A 23,571-nucleotide genomic window follows, 5' to 3' on the forward strand; every position below is an offset into this window, starting at 1 on the left:
ACTGCGTTTTCTGTTCCTGGTGTTATCTTTGTAAACTTGACATAACATCTTTGACCCTTCACCACTGTTTAGTTTATAACACTTATATAATTTTTATTTCTTTTCCAGTCTTGAAGCTGAAGCTTGTCCTGCGCTGGAGTCCCCACATTGAACCGAAGCACAAGTCACTTCCGCTAAACACGCCATGGCTACTGCAAAGCCATCCGTGTTAGAAGAACGTACGCCATTAACCCTGCGCTGCACCAGAAGTAAAGCGGCACCACTGTGTAAGCTGGTTGGACGTGTCGCCGAGTATAACAAGGTTCTCTGGAACGTAGGCCTTGGGATAAGAGTGGAAAATGGCCTGGGTGAATTGGGCATCGCTATTGCCCCGGGAATCGTAGTCATGGACACTTGGGAATACCCAAGTATTGACTGTGAAAGCCTAGACTTCGTCATTATTTTGCAGGTCGACGTCCTCGCCCATCATCACTGCATTGTGGCCGTCGAGCTGACTTTCTTTGTAGCGAGCAACTCTTTCCTCCTCAGCCTTCTTCAAGACATGTACAGCGTCCGTAAGGTGACCATCTCAGATGTAACGTGCTGTGAAACAAAAGTCTTTGAAGCCCTGGAGAAGCTTGCCAACCCCTCGGACCAAAATTATTCAGACGAAGGGGAAAAATACTTCTGCTTCTCTGTAAGACTGCCACTGTTTGTAATCCCTAAGGAGCAGGGCAGCATCACCCTTACTGCGCTGGATGTCGCCGATCTGGAATTTAGCACCAGCTGCGCACGACAGTTCATAAACATATTCTTGCAGAATAACACCATAAGTGACTTAACCGTCGGCTCCTGCGTGTTCACTTATGACTGCGTCGACCTCCTTCATGGCTTCGTCCTCTACCTGCAAAAACACCGCTCGCCGCTCAAGAAGCTGAATGTCGAACACCCGAGGCCAGCATGCACGCACTAGAGTCTCTGGTCAAGGCCATTGCACAAACGACGACGCTAGAACAGTTGGCCATTGATATAGATATCTACGATGCCGAAGACAAAGCCCTCTTATCCGAAGTAATCGCCCGGAACCGTACTCTGCGTACGCTAAGTGTTACGTGGACGAGAAACTGCCTCATGTCCACCATCTTCTACGCTTCGACCATCTCTCCGGAGACGCAGCCACAAGGATCGAGCCGTGGCTGTTAGCGCTGCCAGAAAACGCTACACTTTTGGCGCTGACCGTAGACCTCTTTGGTATCTCAGAAGAGGAGTGCTGCGCGTTTTTTCTCGGCCTGGCACTCAACAAAGCTCTCCAAAATGTCGACATAAGCCATCTTCCAGTGTGCGCTGACCTCAGGGAGATATGCCAAATCATTCGTGATTCCCGCTTGGTGAAGGCCATTCACATTGAAGATCACCACCTGAGCATCGGTAGCCTTTCCATGCTTCCCGAATGCCCCGTGGCGACGTCCCTCACGGTCATCTCTTTCCACCTCAACAATTCGGAGATTTTGCGCGTAACCTTCGAAATCCTCGCCTCCTGCAATCACTTGTGTTCACTTCTCGTGTGCGTGCACTACTGCTTCCTTGATAAGATCCAGTCTGTCATGGCGGCCTCTATAATGGAAGCAAGCACACTGAAGGAGTTAGAAGTGCGAAGTGTGCGTCTACGTCGATGTACCTGAGGTCGAAGACCAGCAGCATGACACTGACACCGAAAAGCTTCTGGCGAAAGCGCTGGCTTCCAACGTCAACCCCACCAGAATCACACTTAGAGAGCTGCGTCTGAGCGAAGACCACTGTGAGTTCCTTGCGAACGCTTTTGTCAACAGCCAAAATCTCTCCTCGCTCTAGTTCGCGGTGCCCAGCCGCGATAGCAACACTGTCTTCTTGCAGACGCTGGTGTCGGGCATCGAAAGAATCACCACCTGCTCCGCGTCGATCTTCAAAGTTGCAAAGGCCGTGATGCAGAGCTCGTCGTCATCCGGAACATCACGAGGCGCAACGCCAGCCTCGTCGCCAGAGCAGCCCGCTTCGTGACGGGTGACACGATCCTTACAACGCACGCGCGGCCGATCTGGTGTCGGGACATGAAAGGATCCTACGCATCGTTCAAGAAAATGTTGGCGTCAAAGCCAGTGAAGCGGCGACAATGCTGAGGCGCGCCTTGGGGCTTCAATGTTTGACGGACCTCGACGAGCACATGAGACTGGCTGGCGTTGTCAAGCGACGGGTGCAGTGCATCGGAGGACTCTGGAGCTCCGTGCAAATCGACGACCTCAGGTGCCACTGCTGGATTCACATCCGGACATTTCTGATTGTGGCCGACGTTGTGGGCGCTGACTGCTCGTGAAGCTGTCATCGGACCTAGTATGGAGATCAGCTTGCAACGTTGTTCTTTACCTGGTTTGTGAAAAAAATAAACATGATTTTAATAAGTAAACATTTGTCTCGCTTGCATGTGCGCCACACTTAACACTGGGGGGTTATGTATGAAATGAAGGCCTCGAATCGGGCTAATGCCCACGCATGTGTGGTTGTGCGCACTAGACTTAATTGCTCTCAGATATATCAAGTGATCATAGTGTACAACTAGGTTACGAAAAGCATGACATTGCGGCACTACACCTAGAACGAGATCGAAATGCATTCTGACCCGCAGGTGGTAATACCAGTGAGGACTGACTGCACCTCGAGAGGAATTAGACCGGCAGCGCACCTTCCCACATTTAAAGAGATATAGGTAACGTGCAAAAAAATGCGGATAAATTTTGGATAGCAAATAGTCAATAAAATAAATATAGTGATAGCCCGCAATGCGCAAAATCTCGCAACCCTAAAGGTGCGTGGCATCCAGGCAGGGAAAGGACCACGCTTAATGGTTGCATTAAGGTGGATTTATCTGATCATATGCTGTGGCAAATACACCGCTATTCGCGTAACCTGCAAATAACTTTCGAATAACGTGTATTTCTTAATTTCTGACATCTTCGGGCGAGTAAGACTTGATGACTTAGACAGCCACAACTATACATCTCACAGAATTAGTAATTATTTTTTCAGGCATTTATCTGTTCACAATAATATGTGGAGACATTCAGTGCCCTATTCAGTAGACCTCACTAGAAATTGTATACATGGATTAATTAAATCAATAAGAAGTTTCTAGTTAAAAACACTCACAACCAAGCAGAACCTCGTTCATATGTGTCATGGGCGACTGCCATGATATCAACGAATATGTCGCACCACAGACCTGTTTAGATCAGTGTATCAAGAGATTGCGCGAAAAACCTTCGTGGTCCTCTTTTTAATGTCGTTTTTTAGCTCCATCACCAGAGCAGCTTCGTTTCGAAGTATGAGTATATCTTGTTGCCTATGGCCGGAATATTGGGAACGAAAGCATCGCCCATCAAGCCTAGCGTATTTTACCAACAACAGCACTTCCAACTCATGTGACCGGAACTGCGAACTGAATGGTTCGTACATCAAAATTTGGCATCAATCAACGTGCGGTGACTCTGCGAAATGAGAGTTAGGAAGCAGTTTTGGCGCTGGCGCACTTTAATAGCTATGTCGGCTGCTTAGAAAATATGTCATGCTAATGCTGGTCTCTTCTTGACGGCAATTTTCAACCAGAACGCTTTCGAGGAGTTCGCACGACGCTAAGTAGGGTGCCAACTCGCAGCATACCCTATTCTAAAATTCCAACAGCGCAGCATACTGAAAACAGTGAGATAAAATCACACTAAAATAAAAAGAAAAAACTTGCGAACAGAATTTGTCAGTAAGCCACCAATGAAACTATTTCCACTCTTGCTAAGACATCCCTGTCTTCAAGATACAGCAGTTTCTGCTCAGTGCAAATGAACGCTTCCTTGTGCCAGATGGAAGTACCTTCTCATTATTGAACGTTACTCTTCACTTCCATGTGTACTGGGAAATTGTCAGCAACACTGTAGGTTGTGAACGCCAGTGTCAAATGTTCCGCCTGTGTGATAAGTGGTGCTCGCATTATTTTATCACTATGAAATTATCTTCCTTCTGTCCTTCATCCGTTGTTCGCGCTTCGGGCAGCTACCTTTTCAAGGCGTATGATACAGCCCTTATTGAAAGCACTTCTTTTTTGTTTTTTTTTTACAAAGGGCATCTATTTAAACCTGATCTTGAAAATTGGGTTGAAAAAAATGAAAATTGGTTTTTGCGGAAAGAAAATAGCTCAGTATCTGTTTCGCATATCGGCGAACAGTAAGCTAAAAATGTACTGTACCGAGATACAGAATCTAAGGGAGATACAGCATCGCCCTCGCAATAACCCTTCCCCACAAAAGAACTAGCACGAAAAAATTGGATATCTGATATGATTCGATGTCAGATGACCCTTTTTAAAATTAATCCTACAACAGAAGACCCACCAGCAAGGAGTGGCTCCATGGGTGACGTGTCAGTAGCAAGCAATGCTAGCGCCACTGCGTGAAAGGCGCCGTTCTGAGTGACTCCTTTGCGCCGCTCTGCCGTGTAGCGCTTGTAGAGATGGACCACAGCGGCGAGGTCGCCCCAGATCATCTTTAACATGCGCAAGATCACGAGCACTGCCAAGCTCAGATCGCAGACCTATACGCAGGCCCCGAGAGTGTTGTCACGCACGAAGTTCCGCATGTGTGGTCCGTACTTCTCGTGGTGGATCTGCAAAAAAGAGATGGCGCACAAGCCGATGCAAATTGTCGATCCTTGGTGCAATGACCATACAACGTGATATTTTTGAACTGTCACCTTTCTTCTGTTCATTGGTTACAGGAACGTTATTGTGCAAATGACTTGATTCTCTAAGGTAGACAAAATGACTGGGTAAGTGGGTCTTATACCTGCCTGGACAAGCATCATGCCTCCCGATTAGGATCTATAAAGGTGTAAACAACAATGATCGTTGTGCTTAGCACAACCACGCAGCCTTTAAAGCATGGTGTGCGTGTCAAATACCGCAAAAGAGCAACCATTAACCCTCAGCTTGTAAGCAAATATGTACACAGTGCGTGCAGTGTGTGAAGCTCAGTATGTCAGCATCCGCATCCCGCGATGCTCCTTGAGTTAAAAGCAATTGTTCCCTGCCACCTCGGTTTTACTCAAGCGCAAGAACTACCGTGACATTTTTTATTTCTTAGCACTGAAAGTGAAAATTTGGTCGTCGGTAGGCGCGTCAAAGAATTCAATCCTCGCTTAAACTCCGTTAGTTTCACTTTGTGCTTAAGAGGAGATTAGCGTAAGCCCGAATTTTTACTGTCTGCAGCTTAAGCTGTTAGCGCAGAGATTCGCTAACCCGGTAACCTAGCATGCATTGCGCAAGAAAACATTCTCCGACCACAGTGGTGCATATATATAATATACCTGGATAACCTCGGCGTGCTCTGACATGGCCAACATATCATAGAGATATGCGCACGCCTCGAAGATGTCTTCCTTCGACCGACCCGACGGCGTCCGGCACCACGTGGGAAGTGTACAGGACTCCGAGCCGTACAGGTACGACAGCGTGCTGGGCAGACAAACGAGGTACTTGCTGTAGCCGTCGTACGCGTACAAGAACACCGCCATAGCAAAACGGTCTCGCATCATCTGAAGAAGCAACCAGCACAGCAAGGCTTCATTAGGTAATGCCAAAAAGAGCACCACTTATTCAGAGGACCGCAAAGTTTATATCTCTCAGCAAAACTTAGTAGTTTTGCTGAGAGATTTGACTGTCCGTAAAACTTAAGCATAAAAGAAAGCAGCAGGATATTCCAAACAGATTGGCTCACACATTTTGTTCAACCCTTCCTTAATAATTTAAAATTCAGCTACTTCCAAAGCCAGGTCCCAGGGCAAACGCGATATCACAACAGTCTCTGTAAAGATAATCTCACCAGGATAGCTTCCAGGTAACAGGACAAGTTCAAAAGCAACGTTTTGGGCCAGTTGGCAATTAATTATCATTTCAGTTCTATACTGCATTCTTACATGAAGGCACAACTGACCAAAAGGAGACCGTAGAACCGCCAGTATTCGTCTGCATTTGAAGGAACAACAGGGCCGTACATAGAAATGAAACCCTTTTCTTATTTGCAAGAGGGTACAGTGGATAGACTATACGGGGCTATTCGTCCGTCTCCATTTCCTTCGGTCTTAGTCTGCGATCCTTCTTCGCATTTCGCCCTGTCCCTGTGATAAGCCTACCCTTGTTCTTTCCTATCCTACGTTCTCAACCCATTTGGTAGAGAGAGGCTTGTAAAGTACATGGCGGTGGTTCCAGAATAGAGCCCAGGAGGCGGGATTCCGATGTGTCGACGTCGTGTCTCCGGGAGCGCCGTCGCTTAGGGTGGAGACAACCGCGTCGTTACCCCTTTAGCGAGTTCCCTTGCGGCGCCCGCCATCATGGAGCCCGACGCGTAGGCAGCACATGGGCAGAGCGCAACTCCATGTCGAGTTCGAGGCGAAGAAAGGCATGCCGCGCTGAGAAGATGATGATAACGTTTGTTGTGCACAGTTGGCCCTTTGGCCTAAGATAAGAAAAATATAATTAACCATCGGCAGTGTATAACATAACATAAGCATCCTATAATTGGTATTTGCGTCAACACAGGCATCTCAAAGCGGAGCATTGCTTATCCAGAAATTAAACTAGCTGTGCACGCACACATACACAAAAACCCAGAACAACTAAGCGATAAAATTAGTGGCTATGTACACGCCAATCAACTGTGAACCTCGCAGAAATGGTATTACTCGCACAAAACACATCAACTGGCCTTGGGCTGTGTCTCGATAGATTTTTTGCCAGAGGGAGCAGTAGACGTTTGGCTTCTCTCGGAAAAACAAACAATCCTCAGCCATGTGGCGAGCGTTTCGTGAACAGGGCCACACAGCCCTGAGCGTTTTGCCCAAGAACGCCGTGCACACGTCTCTCCCACCCGCAGCGATGAAGCGTGCGGAGCCCAATGGCCATCGCCGCTTGGGAGGCAGCGTTGACCAATTCACAGAACGAAACCGCACTTCCGAGGGGGCGTGCGCAATCAGGCACCCTAAAACTTTCATTTAAGCAGCCTCGCCAAAAGGACGAAAGGGGAGATTCATAAAAAACCGATAACAACACATTGCACAGTCATGCTGTGGCGTAACGATTAATTTCCTTGTTGCTGGACGTCGTACGGACCTTTTCAAGCTTTTTCAAGTCCGCTTCTCAAGCTCACTTCCTTTCATTTTCTTTTTTATGCTCAAAATAGCTTGGAAGCAAATTATTTAAGATCGCTCTTGGGTTCGTGTTGTCTTTTAGATAGGAATTTTGGATGCGTGAGCTAACAATAGCATTTAGAGAGATGCAAGACGAGCTATTAGCCCTAACTAGAAGCTGTCGTTTTATGCTGTTGAGAGTTCGGAACCACCCGTAAAAGCGAAAATTATTTACAACTCGCAAAAAGTTCTAAGCTGCTGTAAATAGCCATCCAATTGTAGCCGTGCAGCTATATGACACGTTGCACGCTTGAATGAGATTATTTTAAAGCGCTTAATTCAAGGCTTCCGCTCTGCACTAAACCCGGCGGCAACGTTGTCGCCGTTGTGAGCGAAAAAGCAGATGCCCCACTTGCCACATAGGTCACGAGACATTGTGATGTCATCACAACGTGCTCGACTTGTCAGGTGGCAGCTACATTAATGACTGGTCGTGAGAGATGGCTGTGTGTGAAACAGCTACCAGGCCATGTCAGGTTGCGCGTCACTTAACTCCTGCAACTATGTGCCAGGAGAGATATATGAGGACTTCCCGCTTTATATAAATCTAAAGCACATAATGACCACGTCTGTGAAGCGATACGCAAAGAAGACACCAAGCCGCTGAAGGGGCTCTTTAACGCTATCGCGTCATATCCCCAAGGCAGAGCTCGAGTGTTTCCTCAAGCCTTTGCATGCAAGTTAGGTCTAGAAGTGCAATGCGAGCCAGTTTTGCAACTCTCACCGCTAATCCCGAGGCCAGCAGGGGATCACTCGCCCTGAACAAGACGGCCAGCCACACCGTGTAGAGCAGCCTGGTCAGGACCAAGACGGCGAAGGATGCACTGTGCCTCCCTTTGTGTAGCGCCTCGAGACATAGGTCCAGCACAACTTCGGTGCCAGCGAAGATTAAAGACTCGATCACAATCAGCGCTGGCACCTTAAGGTCGGTGAGCAGCGGTAAGGCGGACTGCCGGTGGCGCATCATCACGCCCAGGAACACCAGAAGAGGCAGGCCCTGTAGAAGTCGCAATAGGCGTGGCAGATGTGCAGCGCTGTTCCAGGGAACTGAAGTTCCCAATGAGGATACATGCAGGGCGTCAAACGAAACCGATGTTCTGAGTGGAAATCCTAAAGGAAAGTGACGGACTGCGTAGAGTTCAATGAGAACAACTGCAAGGCAGAAACTCACCATACCTAAGTGTCACCTCAACCACAGAATATTTAGCTTGCATGCTAGCAATACAATCGTCGTCGTACGTGGCTCTTATTCTGTGAAACACAGGCGCCTTTTAAGACGTGAATGAGTAAAAATGAACCACTGCAAACCTAAGATTGATCCAGATTATGTTTTCGGACAAGGTGTGCAAGAAAAAAAATTCTTTGCTGCTAGCCTGCGCGCTCTTCTAGCCACGTCAGTGTGTTGACTAGGGCAAACAATTCGGTATCTATACTCAAGGCTTCTTCGATATCTTCAGAGAAGCCTTCTTTGTGGTGTATTTTTTCTCTCTTTTGCAGTCTTTTTTTTTTCAGGAGATGAGAAGGATAAAAATTACAGAAATTTGAACACGGTATTGGTGACGCAGCTAGAGGAGCGGCAAGTCTAAGGTTGCGAACAACATGACACACACAAGGAAGGGTTCCTTGTATACGTGTACACTTCAGGTCGCATTGATAGGCCAGAAACTAAAGGCGAAATAGTTAATCAAAGTCAAAGATGAAAAAGTGAGAACACTGCACTAAAAAACCATGTGTACTCTTATCAGGATATCAAGGCGGTGAAGCACTTAATTCCACTGCGTCATAATCTAGCGTAGCGTCCACATGTGTTAACGCGAGTTGGTAATAGTGGTGCGCTTTCCATGACAGAATGAACTAACCACGAAGGCGATGGCGGATGCCAGGACTATTGGCGTGACGGCCCCGTCGAAATGCAAGGACATCTTAACGCCCAGGCGCACCATGTTACCAGAGCATCCTTCGGTGCGATTACTCCTTTCATCCCGGACCATACAGCAGCGCTTCTGCAGAGCCCACAACGCAACCTCCTTCTTGCTGTCAGCTCCAGACAACCCCTCCTAACGAGTCTGCGTGCAGAAGATGACTGCTTTCGGGACAAGACCACGCCCTTCATCGCAGTCCTCGTAATTTCCGCCGAAGCCAGTCTGTAGCGCACCCAGGCTTTCAGTGACACCCACTTCCATACAAGGCGTGGAAGCATGTGACGACCCTCCCTGACACATGTCGGTCATGACTGGCACGCTCATGCTTGTGTTCCTTGAGTCCAGATGGTACGGCTACATACGGCAGCGAATTTTGAGCAGATGACGGCAGGGAGGGGGGCACTAGAGTCTTATGCACTTTCTCTGGCACTCGTCGCTTAGCGCCGCTCGCACACCCACTCAGCCTCTTTCCTATTCTTCATTGTTGTTGTTGGCCTCTGTTGGAATGGCACATACCGGCGGTGGAAAATTTGCGGGGTAAATTAACTATGGAAAGAAATATGTTGGTGGGACGATAAGAAACCGGAAGCGGGCGGAGTGGGCGAGGGAACAAACGCGGGTTAATGACATACTAATCAAAAGGAAGAAATGGGCTTTGCCAAGGCATGTAATGCGAAGGCAAGATAACCGCTGGTCCTTAAGGTTAACGGAGTGGATGCCAAGAGAAGGCAATTGTAGCAGGGGGCGGCAGAAAGTTAGTTGGGCGGACGATACTAAAACATTTGTGGGAATACGGTGGGCAAAGCTGGCATATAACAGGGTTAATTGGGGAGACATGGAGTGCCACGCCTGTGCCCTGCTGAAGTGGGCGTATTCATGCTGATGATGATGATAAACTCAAACAGGAGGTATATGTTTACTCACTTCTGTTAGGTAAGCATCGGTAAACTTTTTTGGATTCAAAAATAGTTCAATATAGAAATGCATAACGAACAAATGAACCTACATTACGCAATGATTTAATAATGTACAGGTACGCACACTGCTTTCAGAACGTGACTCCTGCAGGACGTTTCCACCAAAGGAGAGGAGAACATGAATACAAGGATGAAGCCCTGATCGAGAGAGGGGATCGCCAAATAAGTTCTTCTCCGAGAAGAAAACCTGCGGAAGCAAAGGAGAAAGTATTCAAGTGATTCAGATTTTGGACTTCGTTCACAAGGGTTCGACGATTGCCACAAAGATAGTCTCGAAAAGATCGTGAAGCAACCTTGCTCTTTCTCTTATGTTTCATGGCAATGCCTATGCTTGAAACCATTCACAGATATTTTTCAGCGAATGGTACACCCCTTTCTTTCACATTTTTTTTAATTGCGAATCCAGACTGCCATGTTCGCTTGCTCGAAAATGACTCTCTCATCTAGGAGGGTTTTAATTTAGGCGCGGCACATCGATGTGTAAATCTTCAAGCCACTGACCAGAGCACTGCTGATCCTGCAGACGTGGCGTAAATCGGGGTGGGGGGAGGGGGCAGGGGTTCCTGACCCCCTCTTCCCTTCGCTTTGGGCGGGAGGGGGGGGGGGGGGGACACAGCATCCGAGTGCCACCAGGATAAGAAATGCAGGCTCTGAGGCACACCATGGGATCAGCTTGTTGCTGTGTCATGTAATGTAACATGTAACAAGATTGGTGTAATGTTTACTGCGTGCATGGTTGCTAAGTAGCATTGTACCCCCTGGGACAGTAGACACCACCATAACAGCAGAAACCTCCGTAACGTGTTTACCATTAGATTGCGTATCTGGAAATTCCCGTGATCACATTGACTTCACCTGTTGGCACACAGGGATGTGTGTGTCCTAAATTCATTTGCATTGATCCGATCTTTCAGTTCTGACGTAAATTGTGTCTGCTGCACAAATTACTGAGCATTCTATAACTGATAACTTCGCATGCACGGTTGCAAATGCGTGGCCGGATAGGACTACTGCGCGTGCGCAGCAGGCATACAGCCTTCGTCAAAAATGTACATACCAAGAAGTTTGCTTCTAAGCTGCTTAACGCGGCTCCCTAGAACATTTAGCAGTCCAAAGCTTGGGAGGATTGAGAGCATGAAGCCATTCTTCTTTCGAGATATTACGGCCGCTGCGGATGTATAATTAAGCACGCTGCAGGCCTCCCAAGCAAACGCTTTGGGCTGTATACTTTTGACGGGGGCTGTACGTTAAACCGGTATACTTCTACACTGGTATGTCTCCTGGGTGCTATATCGCTCTGTTGATGAACTGAACATAACCACCAGAATGCAGCAGCAAGAGCTTCACATACGCGTTTGCCAGCGAGAGCGCCTAGAAAACAGGCGGCATTACGAGAGATTCGGGGTCGGGTTCAGAGAGAGGCACTTGTGAAATATCTGCCGTGGTGAGCGCCACCGCTAGTCTTCCCTAGCGGCCGTCAGCTCTGTCTGGTGCTGTAGTGAAATCACGCTTAGAATGGCTTGGTTTAGGAACGCCCCTTTTATGAACTGTTAAAATACTTATGAAAAGCTTCATGAGGAATCCTAAGCACCTGCTAAAACTAAGAGCTCAAATTATCCGATCATTGTTTATTTTCTATAAGGAAAAAATTGCTGCCCAAATCAATCCGCTTAATATCCCTGAAATGCTACGACATTTATGAGCTCGTTGCAGGGCTGACCGTGGCGCAACCAATGTGGAAGCACTAAGTGCGCTACATCTCTAAGAAAGCCGCGTTCTGGCGGAATTGCTCGGCCAGCACTGCTCTTGACGCGTTGCGAGGGTGCGTGGAAGAAATGGTGCCGCTGGCAGTGTAGAACAAGCTGCCACTTCTCGTTTGTTGCCACTTTGTTTCGATACGATCTCTATAAGTTGTTCCGTCGATGGCGTTTACAAAGGCAGAATCACTAAAAAAGCCACGAAATAGTGCATGAAGGCACTGTTTTCTTGAATGTCATATTTGCATTTTGTCTAATTGTTTTTTCTGCTCATTACAGTTTTTTTCAACAAGGGGGTTCTCAAGATGGCATTTGTGTTTCCGGCTTTGAATTTTGTAGCGTGAGCTACACTGGCCGAGGTTAAGCAGTTTCGCGTCGTTCCTGGAGAGCCGTGCTGCGCATGCGCGATGAGCAGTGACGTCACACGGCGCACAGCTGGCGCGCCGGAGCCGCCACCGTGCGCGCCTCGCCTGCAATAGCCGATGCAGAGGCACTGGCACCGGCGCGAGCCCAGCTGTGCGCCTCCGTTGCACAGTAGCCCTCTGACGCTGCGCCGGAGCCGCTTGATGGCGCCTCTCATTTTGTGCGCATGCGCAGAGGTGTCAGGGGGAGTGTACATATAGCAGAGCGTTTGCCCGCGTGGTATAGCCATGAATAAGGTCTAAGAGGACTTGCTGCTGGGCTAGTTGGTTTTGGTTCATAATTAAATAGTTTTTAGGCGCAAAAAAGGACAAGACACATAGGGTAGGTGACAGGACGAAGCGCCAACTTCCAACTGATTTTATTGCATGCGTGAAACGTACTTAAATAGCTTGTCGTCACATGTGCAGATGGGTCACCTAAAGCTCAAGAACGACTTGATTAGGCACGCTCCAGGAATTTCTTTTCAAAGTCGTACAATACTATCGATGTGTCACTTACGCACAGGTCGCCTTTCTTTTTGATAAAAAAACGCTCCTATCAACTCCCTAGTATTAGTATTCCAGCTTGTGCCCAGAATGCGCACATCAGTGAAGCAAGGCTCACAATTGCTGCGGGACGGGCACTTACTATGTGCTTAGTTAGATGTGTGCCTTCCTTTTTCTGCTCTACGTTTCTCTCATGTTCCCTCGTTCGCTCATTCAGGCACCTGCCAGTCTGGCCTATGTAGGAGTGCCCGCAAGACAGGGGGATATCGTAGACAACCCCTTCAGCACATTTTACGAACGGTCTCCTGTGCTTTGTTCCGCAGCCTTGTTCCTTGCTGTTCTCTTTATCAGTACGGGAGCAAAGGCCACCTAGCTTTCTCGGTGCCGAAAAGGCGAGCCGTACAGCATGGCGGCTGGCAACTTTTTTCAAATTATGGGCCACACGATGCACGTATGACACCACCACTGGTCTTACCTCTTCTCGAGGGACCTCTGGCCTAGCTCTACCAGTACCATTCTTTGTCTTGTTTAGGAGACATTCAACCACCGCCGTCACGAGCGAACGGGGGAACCCTGCTGCAAAAAGCCTAGCCAATTGGTTATAAAAACTGTCCCGCATTTTGTGAGGGCATGACTTTTTGAGACCGGATTCAAGGCAAAGCGAAGCAATCCCGCGTTTAACAAGTTTGGAATGGCAGGAGTCAAAAGGTAGCAGCTGCTTCTTTGCACGCAAAAAGTAAGACCAACAGACCCGATCACCATAGAACTCAATTTTAAAGTCTAAAAACTGTAATGAATCATGAGCAGGTAGTTCGTGTGTGAACTCCAGACCTTTTCCATGCAGATAAAACAGGCAGATAAAACACTGTCCACCGTTTTCTTAAGGTTGTAAAGACCTTCTTTAGTTAAAACAATCATAAAATCATCAACATACCTAAATACTTTAAAAACCTTGTCAATGGGTAAAACTTGCTCCAGAGCTTGGTCATTATGAGATAAAAAGATGTGACATAGCACCGGTGCCACACAGGACCCAATGCATATGCCTGATTTCTGCAGAAAAAACTGCTGGTCAAAAGTGATAAAAGTAGATTCCAGGTAAAACTGTAATAGGGTTAAAAAGTCATCTATGGAAATACCGGCTGAGTTCTGAAAAGAAATCGGGTCAGTTTCCTCCATACACTCCCTAACAGCGGAGAACAAGGGGCCATGAGGGACTGAATAGAACAAATCTACAACATCCACTGAAAAAGCACTCCCAACATCAGGGTTGGGTTCAAAAAATTCACAAATATCATTTGACCGTTTTGTCAAAAAAGGATCATTTACATGCAGCTTGGACAGGTGCTTAGTCAAATACATGCTAAGATTTTTCTGCCACGTGCCTTTTTCGGTTACGATAGTTCTAAAAGGCAGGCTTTGCTTGTGAGTTTTGACAGAAAAGAAAACTTTGAGCGCGCTCTTTTTGCTATCTCTAATCTGGTTGGTAAGGGTGCTCAACCCCAGACCATCACACAAGGCCATCGCGGCCGATTTCACTTTTGTAGATTTTTTAGATATTGGAACGAAATTCTTTCTAACCGCTTGAGTTGCTCTCGCTGAGTAGTCATCGTCCGAGATAACTACAAATCCGCCCTCCTTATCAGCTTGTAGTAGACGCAGTTGATTTCTTCTGCAGTACGACACAATGGCTTCCGTCGACATTCCCTTGTTTCTTGTGGTGTCCGGAATACCCGACTTTAGAAGGTATTCAACGCCTTCCAGCAGGCATTTTTCTCGCACCTCTGCTGTGGCTTTTCTTGCAATTTGTCGGTTAATGGCTAACAGATTTTGAGACGGCACTTTTGGCTCCACTGCGTACTTCGGTCCTTTTTCCAAAACAGATTTCATCTTCTCTGGCAGATGTACATCACCCATTATCACCAATCCTTCTCCACCTTTCATCTTCTTGTCCTTTCTTACTTCCCTCAGCAAACAGTTGAGCATGCACGTCCACTGTTGCTCAGTCATCCTTGAGGCCAACTTGGTGATGGATCGAAAAGCGGTCTCAGCTACACATGCAGGACTTTGTGCGAAGCAGGCTGCACGCAGAAGGTCATAAAAAAGGCGATTCTGGCGCCAAAACTTCGACTTGAGGATCTTGCTAATTCGCTTTACGTGAACCCATGAAGGAAGCACAGGGCGAAATAGCGCACTTACTTCAACGGGGACCAAGCCGTTCTTGATGCAAAAGGCGACTGTCCTTGCACGACAGCTGTTGGCGACGACACATGTGATACAATCATCAATGAAACGTGGAGATGACACACAAAAGGAAGAGCCCACTGTACTAGAAATATGGTCTAAGAGCACTTGCTGCTGGGCTAGTTGGTTTTGGTTCATATTTAAATAGTTTTTAGGCGCAAAAAAGGACAAGACACATAGGATATGTGACAGGACACACATGCAATAAAATCATTTGGAAGTTGGCGCTTCGTCCTGTCACCTACCCTATGCGTCTTGTCCTTTTTTGCGCCTAAAAACTATTTAATCATGAATAAGGATAGCGAAATTGCTACTCAGCGGCAATTAATGGTCAGGGGCTCAGCGTAGCTCACGCTACGTATATCTTGGCATATTCGAGCTAAGCCACTGCTAATTGGCTGACTGGAGGCGTTTCCTGAACCCAGCACCGACAGCAGATCCGAAGTGAAATCTGATACGATAAAGGTATCGGTCAGCTTCTTGCCCTTGACACGCTCGTTGAGGGCGAGGACGAAGCCGACATACTCCGTGTACGCTTCGCTCTCGGTCCAGCGGGTCTTGTCAGCCGGCGTCAGTACGCACGGCTGCGGCTCGGCGTACATAGGTTCTTCTTCGCTTTCTGACATCTTGTCAGTAGCAATGCTTCGTCGTTGAATGGCTAAGGGCGCCTGCCTTCCCAAAAGACCACCAGACAACGAATCTTCTTCCTCGTGACTCATAAATCTGCGCTGGTGATAGTGTTGATGGAGATAAGCCCAATGGCACTTTAAAATGGCAATTTTAAATCCTCAGTAGAGATACTTAAATTTTCGTTGCGCATTTTATTATTTGTAAAGATGCTTAAGGCATTATTATACACGGATTATCACCTGGTAATCACGTACGACAGCCAAATAATTTATACTCTCATTTCTTTTGCGTGCCGCTTCGACTTCAACAATCGAATGAGGACTGTGACATCAAATTGTACTACGCTAGTCATGTGAGACACAAAAAAGTTTCCGATATAACCAGTCGCGACGGCTCAGTGTGTAGGGCGCTCAGCTACTGAACCGGAGTACCCGGTTTCGAACTCCACCGATGTGGGAGCGTTTCGATAGAGAAGAAACGCACAAGGCGCCCTTGTGCTGTGTGATGTCGGTGCACGTTAAACATCCCCAGGTGGTCCAAATTATTCCGGAGACTAGGGCACCTCCTTCCTTTCTTCTTTCACTCCCTCCTCTATTCCTTCCCTTAATGCACGGTTCAGGTGTCGAACGAGATGGGATGGAAGACGCTTGAAAAACGTAGATATTGTTTGAGGTTAACATTTTTTCATAGTATTTACTATTCCAATACTGGCATAAACCGTGACCTGTACATTCCTTCACCAAACGATATTTCGCTACGTCGTGACCATCGATTAAAAGTTAAGGAAATTAACTGTAAATCAGAGATGTACAAATATGCTTTTTTCCCTAGGTCTATAAGAGATTGGAACCCGCTCTCTGAAGAGGTGGTAATAATTACGTCAGGTGATTTATTCTCATCTCTGTGAATGCTGTTTTTAGGCTGTATTACTGTTTCATCATGGTTGCATTGCATGTGCTGCACTTTGTTACCTTTCTTTTCTTTTGTATGATGTGTTATTCCCCCCCACTGTAATGCCACTCGTGGCGCTGTGGGTAATAAAATAAACAAATAAACAAATAGACAGGTACTGCACCACTTCCTTTGCCCCCTCCCCCACAAAAAAAAAGTTTTCAAACCATGTGATGCTTCCTCAATCGTTGTCATTCCGGCTCTTGAAGGAGGCTCTATTCAGCACTGCAGTGAATTAAAGCGATGAAGCAAAGATATTAAGGACGTTTTGTCATGGCGCACGAGACACAAATATACACTCTGACGTCACAGCCATCATTCGGCTGTTCAAACCGAAATAGGACAACGGAAAAAAGTCGACTATAAACTTTTTAGCGGGCGTAATCGAATATCACATGGTGATTCATGCGTAGTAGTGCCTCCCGCATCAATATAGAGAAGAAAACATGACACCAATATAAGGTGTCTATACTCCTTAATGTTGCGCTTATCTACCATATTATACAAGCACAGATTAATGAGTGCTGCCTGTCAGGAGGCTATGCTGGCTGCACGCATGTCGTGTAGCGTCTTCGCCGAAAGTAAACGACCAGCCGCGGCGGGAGCGGGCTCGCAGCCGAGTGGCGGCGCTGCGGTCTCCGGCGCCGGCCGCTGCTCCCGTGTACTTGCAACCTAATAGTTCCTTAGTGGAGCCTTGAGGGTAAGCTGGCGCCTTTTCACTTCATCCACCATGGACGCCCGAAGCATGCTGGGAAGACAGATGCCGGATTGACATCTAGTGCCCTGTTGACTGTGTCTACTGGTCCACAGCAGGTGGCGAATTTCCGCCTCTCCAGCCGGTGTGGATTAATTCGAGCAGTCATGAGGGAAGGGGAAACTTCGCGGGGGAATGAGGCCGCGTGTGCGTTTCCTTAAAGGGAATGCTAAGATGGGCTGAGCGGAGCGGGCGTTAGAAGGGTGCCTTGTGAGGGATGTCCGGACGAGGTGGCTGAGAGAGGGTATAGTCAGTGTGCCCTGCTCGGCAGGCATATTTTCGAGCTAGGGCGTCGGTGCGTAGTTATGTACCTGGACCTTCTGTACCTGTATCTCAGCAGAGAGGGCACGATCTGGTGGGGCGCCGCCTTAGCAACGAGTGGAAAAACAAGCAACTAATTAGGCTTTTAAAACTAATTGGAGCCGTTTGAGAGGTTAAATTTGGCTTTTGTTCGTGATGAGAAAAGCTGATTAAATTGCGATCTTGTCTGAAGTCCGAAGAAAGAAAACAACGCCACTATTGTATTTTCGTCAGCAGCTATACCGTACTCTCAATACTGCGGCATCCTGCCTTCGATTTCCTTGATGATGTAAGCTGTTTGCATAATCCGTATAGTCCTACACTTCAGCGTGTAATGCAAAGCGTAAGCTGCCATACATAACACTTACCGAAATTTAATTTACATTACGCTGATATATTTAAATTAACCAAATTACAAAATGTCGCACAAAATATCCTTGAAGGCGACTATGAGGTGTGCTAAGGTAAATTGTTCGAGAGAATGGGGGAACATCAGTGTGGTATCACAATTTTAACAAGCAGTGCTTTTACATAATCGAAGAAACCAGGAAGGGCCGTCGACGATTACCCAAGGCTTAGACGAAGTGTTCACTTTGCCTTTTCTTTGTCTTCAGCATTAGTGACATGGAATTAAAGGTCCGATGAGCCCACCGTACTAGTGTGTCTGTGTGCAGCCGTTTCAAACTGCAATTGATACGGTTCACCGGTTCGATAAGGACCAGCAATTGTTTTTCCCTTGCTTTAAACACCAGACGCTGTATTTTTAAATCTGTTGAGGGAAGGGTTATTCTAGTGCACACAACCACCCATGCGTTGGCATAACCCTATTCGAGGCCTTCATTTCATGCATAACCCTCAGTGTTAAGTGTGGTGCACATGTAAGCGAGACAAATGTTCACTAATTAAAATAGTCGTTATTAGCTTCATAATAACGAGGTAAAGAACAACGTTGCAAGCTTACCTCCAAAATATGTCTGATCACAGCTTCACAAGCAGTCAGCTCCCAAAACGTCGGCCACAGTCAGGAATTTGCGGATGTGAATCCAGCACTCGTAGCTGAGCTCGTCCAGTTGCACTGAGCTATCGCGTCCGCCGATGCACTGAACCCGTCGCTTGACCACGCCAGCCAGTCTCATGTAGTCGTCGAGACCCGTCAAACATCGAAGCCCCAAGGCGCGACTGACCATCGTCGCCGCTTCCCTGGCATCGACGGCAGCATTTTCTTGAACGATGCTGAGGACCCTTTCATGTCCCGAGACGAGCTCGACCGCGCGTGCGTTGAAAGAATCGTGGTCACCCATCACGAAGCGGGCTGCTCTGGTGACGAGGCTGGCGTTGCGCCTCGTGATGTTGCGAATGACAACGAGCTCTGTGTTACGGCCTTTGCAAATTGGAAGACCAACGCGGAGCAGGCGGTAATTGCTTTCGATGCCCGACACCAGCGTCTGCAAAAAGGAATTGTAGCTATCGCGGCTGAGCACCGCGATCGAGAGCTCGGATAGATTTTGGCTGTTGGCAAAGCCGTTCGCGAGGACCTCACAGTTGTCTTCGCTTAGAGGCAGCTCTCTGACTGTGATTCGGGTGAGGCTGAGGTTGGATGCCAGTGCGTTCACGAGAAGCTTTCCGGCGTCAGGGTCATGCTGCTGGTCTTCGAGTTCGGGTTCATTGACGTAGGAGTGCACTTCTAAGTCCTTCAGTGTGCGTGCTTCCATTATATAGGCTGCCATGGCAGCTTGGATCTTATCAAGGAAGCATTTCTGCAGGCACACGCGAAGTGAAGTAACGTGATTGAAGGAGACGAGCATTTCGAAGGTTCTGCGCAAGATCTCCGAATTGTTGAGGTGCAAAGAGCTGACCGTGAGGGGCGTCACTTCGGGCATTCGGGAAGCATGGGAAGGCTACCGATGCTCAGGGGGTGATCTTCAATGTGAATGGCGTTCGGCAAGCGGGAACCACGAATTATTTGGCATATCTCTTTGAGGTCAGCGCATGCTGGAAGATGGCTTATGTTGATGTTTTGGAGGGCTTTGTTGAGTGCCAGGGCGCGAAAGAACGCGCAACACTCCTCTTCTGAGAAACCCAAGAGGTCTACGTTCAGCGCCAAAAGTGTAGCGTTTTCTGGCAGGGCTAACAGCCACGGCTCGATCATTGTGGCTGCGTCTCCGGCGAGAAGTTCGAAGCCGCAGCTGTTGACGGACACGACGCAGTTTCTCGGCCACGTAACACTTAGCTTACGCAGATTGCGGTTCCGGGCGATTACTTCGGCAAAGAGGGCTTTCTCTTCGACATCGTAGATATCTATATCGATGACTAACTCTTCTAGCGTCGTCCTCGGTGCAATGGCCTTGACCAGAGTCTCCAGTGCACGCTTGCTAACCTCGGGTGTTCGCACTGACAGCTTCTTGAGCGGCGAGCGGTCTTTCTGCAGGTAGAGGACGAAGCCATGAAGGAGGTCGACGCAGTCATAAGTGAACACGCAGGAGCCGACGGTTAAGTCACTTATGGTGTTATTCTGCAAGAGTATGTCTATCAACTGTCGTGCGCAGTCGGTGCTTAATTCAAGATCCTCGACATCCAGCGAAGTAACGGGTGATGCTGCCCTGCTGCTTAGGGATTACAAACAGCGGCAGTCTGACAGAGAAGCAGAAGTATGTTTGCCCTTCGTCTGCATAATTTTGGTCTGTGGGGATGGCAAGCTTCTCCAGGGCTTCAAAGACTTTCGCTTCACAGCACGTTTCATCTGAGATGGTCAGCTTCCTGACGCTGTACTTGTCTTGAAGAATGCTGAGGAGGACAGGGCTCCTCGCTACAAAGAAAGTTATCTCTACAGCCGCAATGTAGCGATGATGGGCGAGGACGTTGCGCAGCAGAATCCTGGCGAGGGTTTCACAGTCAATCCTTGGGACTTCCCAAGGGTTCATGAGCAGGGCCTTCGGGGCAATAGCGATGCCCAATTCCCCCAGGCCATTTTCCTCTCTTATCTCAAGGCCTACGTTCCAGAGAATCTTGTTATACTCGGCGACACGAAGAACCAGCTGACACACTGGTGCCGGTTCACTTCTGGGGCAGGGCAGGGTTAATAGCGTCCGTTTTTCTGACACAGATGGCTTTGCAGTCGTCATGGCACGTTTAGCGGAGTGCTCTTCTGCTTCGATTCAATGTGGGGATTTCAGCGCAGGATAGGTTTCCGCTTCAAGACTGGAAAAGAAAGAATAAATATATATACGCGTTATAACTAAACTGTAGTAAAGGTTCAAAGATGTTATGTCAACTTTCCAAAGATAAGAGCAAGAACAGCAGACGCAGCTCGCAGTGGCGTAGGTTCAGAGAGAGAGGCGAAATAAGCGTTTGCTGATCAAGTGTGACTGCGGCTCTCGCAAACATCGCTAATTAGATGTCAGTGAGACAGACTTCTGTCCTTCAGTGGAATTACACTGGCGTTGTGACGGCCTTGTCGAGCATGGCGTTGTGCATTACGGTGAAAGTTGGCTGCCTGATTTTAAACTGAGTACAAACATGGACCTTACTGACGCGATCTGAACGTCAATGAATGAAATACCTTTACTCCACCACGATACTTCTTGCAGCGAACTGTAAGCTGCGAACGCGAAGTGACAGCATCTATTAGGGCAAGTTAGAGGTTTGGTTGCTACGGTTCGATAAACGCTGATCTTTACTTTCTTCAGCTCACTACTCCAGCCTTTTCTTTATTGCTTACTCTTTCACTCTTATTTCACTCCCTTCGTAATCCGTTCCTTTAGGGCGTGGTTGAGGCGTCCTTGGAAAGCGATGCCTTTCCTTTTCTGAAAACTAGTTTTAAGAAACTGGCTAGAGCGCTCGGCTACTGAGCCGGTGTTCCCGAGTTGGAGCCCGGTCGCGGCGGCGACGTTTCGATGCAGGAAAAACGAGGCTCGAATGTCCACAGAGATTTGAGACAATTACTGTGCATTTACTTTCCTCGAAAACCATTTTTAAAACTATTTTTTCTTTCATGGGCATGAATTCTTGACGGGTTCCCCCAAGAACCACATCATTGCCACATCACACCAGTTATGCTCCGAATAATTTGTGGAGATTAAAAATTCATTATGGAGAAAAATAAGGGGCAGTAACTTTCTCACTCTTGCTTGTTGCTGGACACCTCAACGGCGGGGAGAGTGAACGGATGAAGGGGAAGAGATGAAACTGAAAACAGTTTTTGTGGAAAGGAAATGGTGCAGTAACTGTCCCGAACTGCGCCATGAGGGGTTGTATTGGACGGGAGAACATTTTTTGTTAGCACTAAACTTCAGTGGGCCTGGTTCTTGGCCACCTTGTGAGCCCACTCAGTGGCCAGGATTGCGTGAACGGATCTGAGCCGGCCATTATATCCTCCCACCGCTATAGAGGAGGGACTTGTGCTAAGTATGTAGGTGGCGGCGCCTTTTTGCAGCTCCATAGAATGGTATCGTATCCGGCTATCTAAAATAGAGGGGATCATAAGGACGGCAGGTAAAGCAGGCATGGGACTGCCCCAATGCATCCCGGCGGAAAGACTTCTTAAACTGAGGGTCTACAACATCATTACGGAACTATGCGAGGTACATAGATTTGCACAAATAAGGAGGCTCGCAACCACACCCGTGGGGTGGAAGATCCTGAGCAACGTAAGACTACATGACAGAATCCCGGACAGAAACGCGCGGACAAAGTTACTAACCGAAGTGAGAAAGTTAGTGACTTTTAAAAATATTCCAAAAAAACATGCACCCTGCTTATTACAAAGGCAAGAGGATAGCAAAACCAAAGGCACTTGAAGCCAAGCTAGAAGGCTCGGAATACACAACCTATGCAGATGCGGCGCAATACGAAAGAGGCGACACCTATGTGGCCGTGGGCGTCAACGACTTGGGTAAAACATTAACTGCCGGTTCGGTCCAAACGAAGAACTCAGGGACTGCGGAGGAGGCAGCTAAAGGACTCGAAGGTCGCTGTAAACAATTTCGCGCGGGGTAGGATTTCCAAGGAGACAAAACGAATCCTGAGACATCGAGATAGAACCAAAGTGAGGTGCAATTATTATGAGTGCCGGTACACTAAGGGAACAGGGGAAACCAGTTGGCTCACAGTATAGCTCGTGTTTATGTCAGCCGAACAGTGAGCCGGGTTGAGTCCCGAAATTTCACGATATATAGATTTATATCCTTTCACGACTACGACATACGAATTTATATCCTTTCACGACTACACCAATTAGTTTAAACTGGAAAGGAGAATCTATCTGCCACCAGACGCGAAGCTCGACAAAAGCGAGGAGGTAAAGTGGCGTCTGCTACAGACACCATGAGGGAAGGAAGTGAAAGAAGAAAGAGAGAAAGAGATCCATAGTGGAGGGCTCCAGAATAATTTTGAACACCTGGGGATCTTTAACGTGCACTGACGTCGAACAGCACAAGGGCGCCTATAGCGTTTCTCCTCCATCGAAGCGCAGCCAGGGAATGAAAGAAGAAAGAGAGAAAGAGGTCCGTTGTGGAGGGCTCCAGAATAATTTCGCACACCTGGGGACCTTTACAGTGCACTGACATCGAACAGCCCAAAGACGCCTTTAGCGTTTCTCCTCCATCGAAGCGCAGCCAGGGAGTGAAATAAGAGAGAAAGAGGTCCGTAGTGGAGGGCTCCAGAATAATTTTGAACACCTGGGGATCTTTAACGTGCACTGATGTCGAACAGCACAAGGGCGCCTATAGCGTTTCTCCTCCATCAAAGCGCAGCAAGGGAATGAAAGAAGAAAGAGAGAAAGAGGTCCGTTGTGGAGGGCTCCGGAATAATTTCGAACACCTGGGGACCTTTACAGTGCACTGACATCGAACAGCCCAAAAGCGCCTTTAGCGCTTCTCCTCCATCGAAGCG

The 23,571-nt window shown here is 47.8% G+C and overlaps 1 protein-coding gene and 1 long non-coding RNA gene across 2 annotated transcripts; both read right to left on the reverse strand.

Moving 5' to 3' along the window:
• Positions 1-1,913: 1,913 nt before the first annotated feature.
• LOC144130405 (uncharacterized) lies at positions 1,914-5,501 on the reverse strand. The gene is made up of 3 exons (XR_013314091.1): positions 5,362-5,501; positions 4,392-4,662; positions 1,914-2,379 (listed from the first exon to the last, which is right to left on the reverse strand). It is a non-coding gene; the product is annotated as an uncharacterized LOC144130405 (long non-coding RNA).
• Positions 5,502-7,861: 2,360 nt separating this feature from the next.
• On the reverse strand, positions 7,862-9,182 carry LOC144114866 (uncharacterized). The gene is made up of 2 exons (XM_077648904.1): positions 9,099-9,182; positions 7,862-8,236 (listed from the first exon to the last, which is right to left on the reverse strand). The coding sequence occupies exons 1-2, from the start codon at positions 9,180-9,182 to the stop codon at positions 7,862-7,864; spliced, it is 459 nt and encodes a 152-aa protein (XP_077505030.1).
• Between the last annotated feature and the right edge of the window lie 14,389 nt (positions 9,183-23,571).

Source organism: Amblyomma americanum, chromosome 1 (genome assembly GCF_052857255.1).
Source record: "Amblyomma americanum isolate KBUSLIRL-KWMA chromosome 1, ASM5285725v1, whole genome shotgun sequence".
Taxonomy (NCBI): Eukaryota; Metazoa; Arthropoda; class Arachnida; order Ixodida; family Ixodidae; genus Amblyomma; species Amblyomma americanum.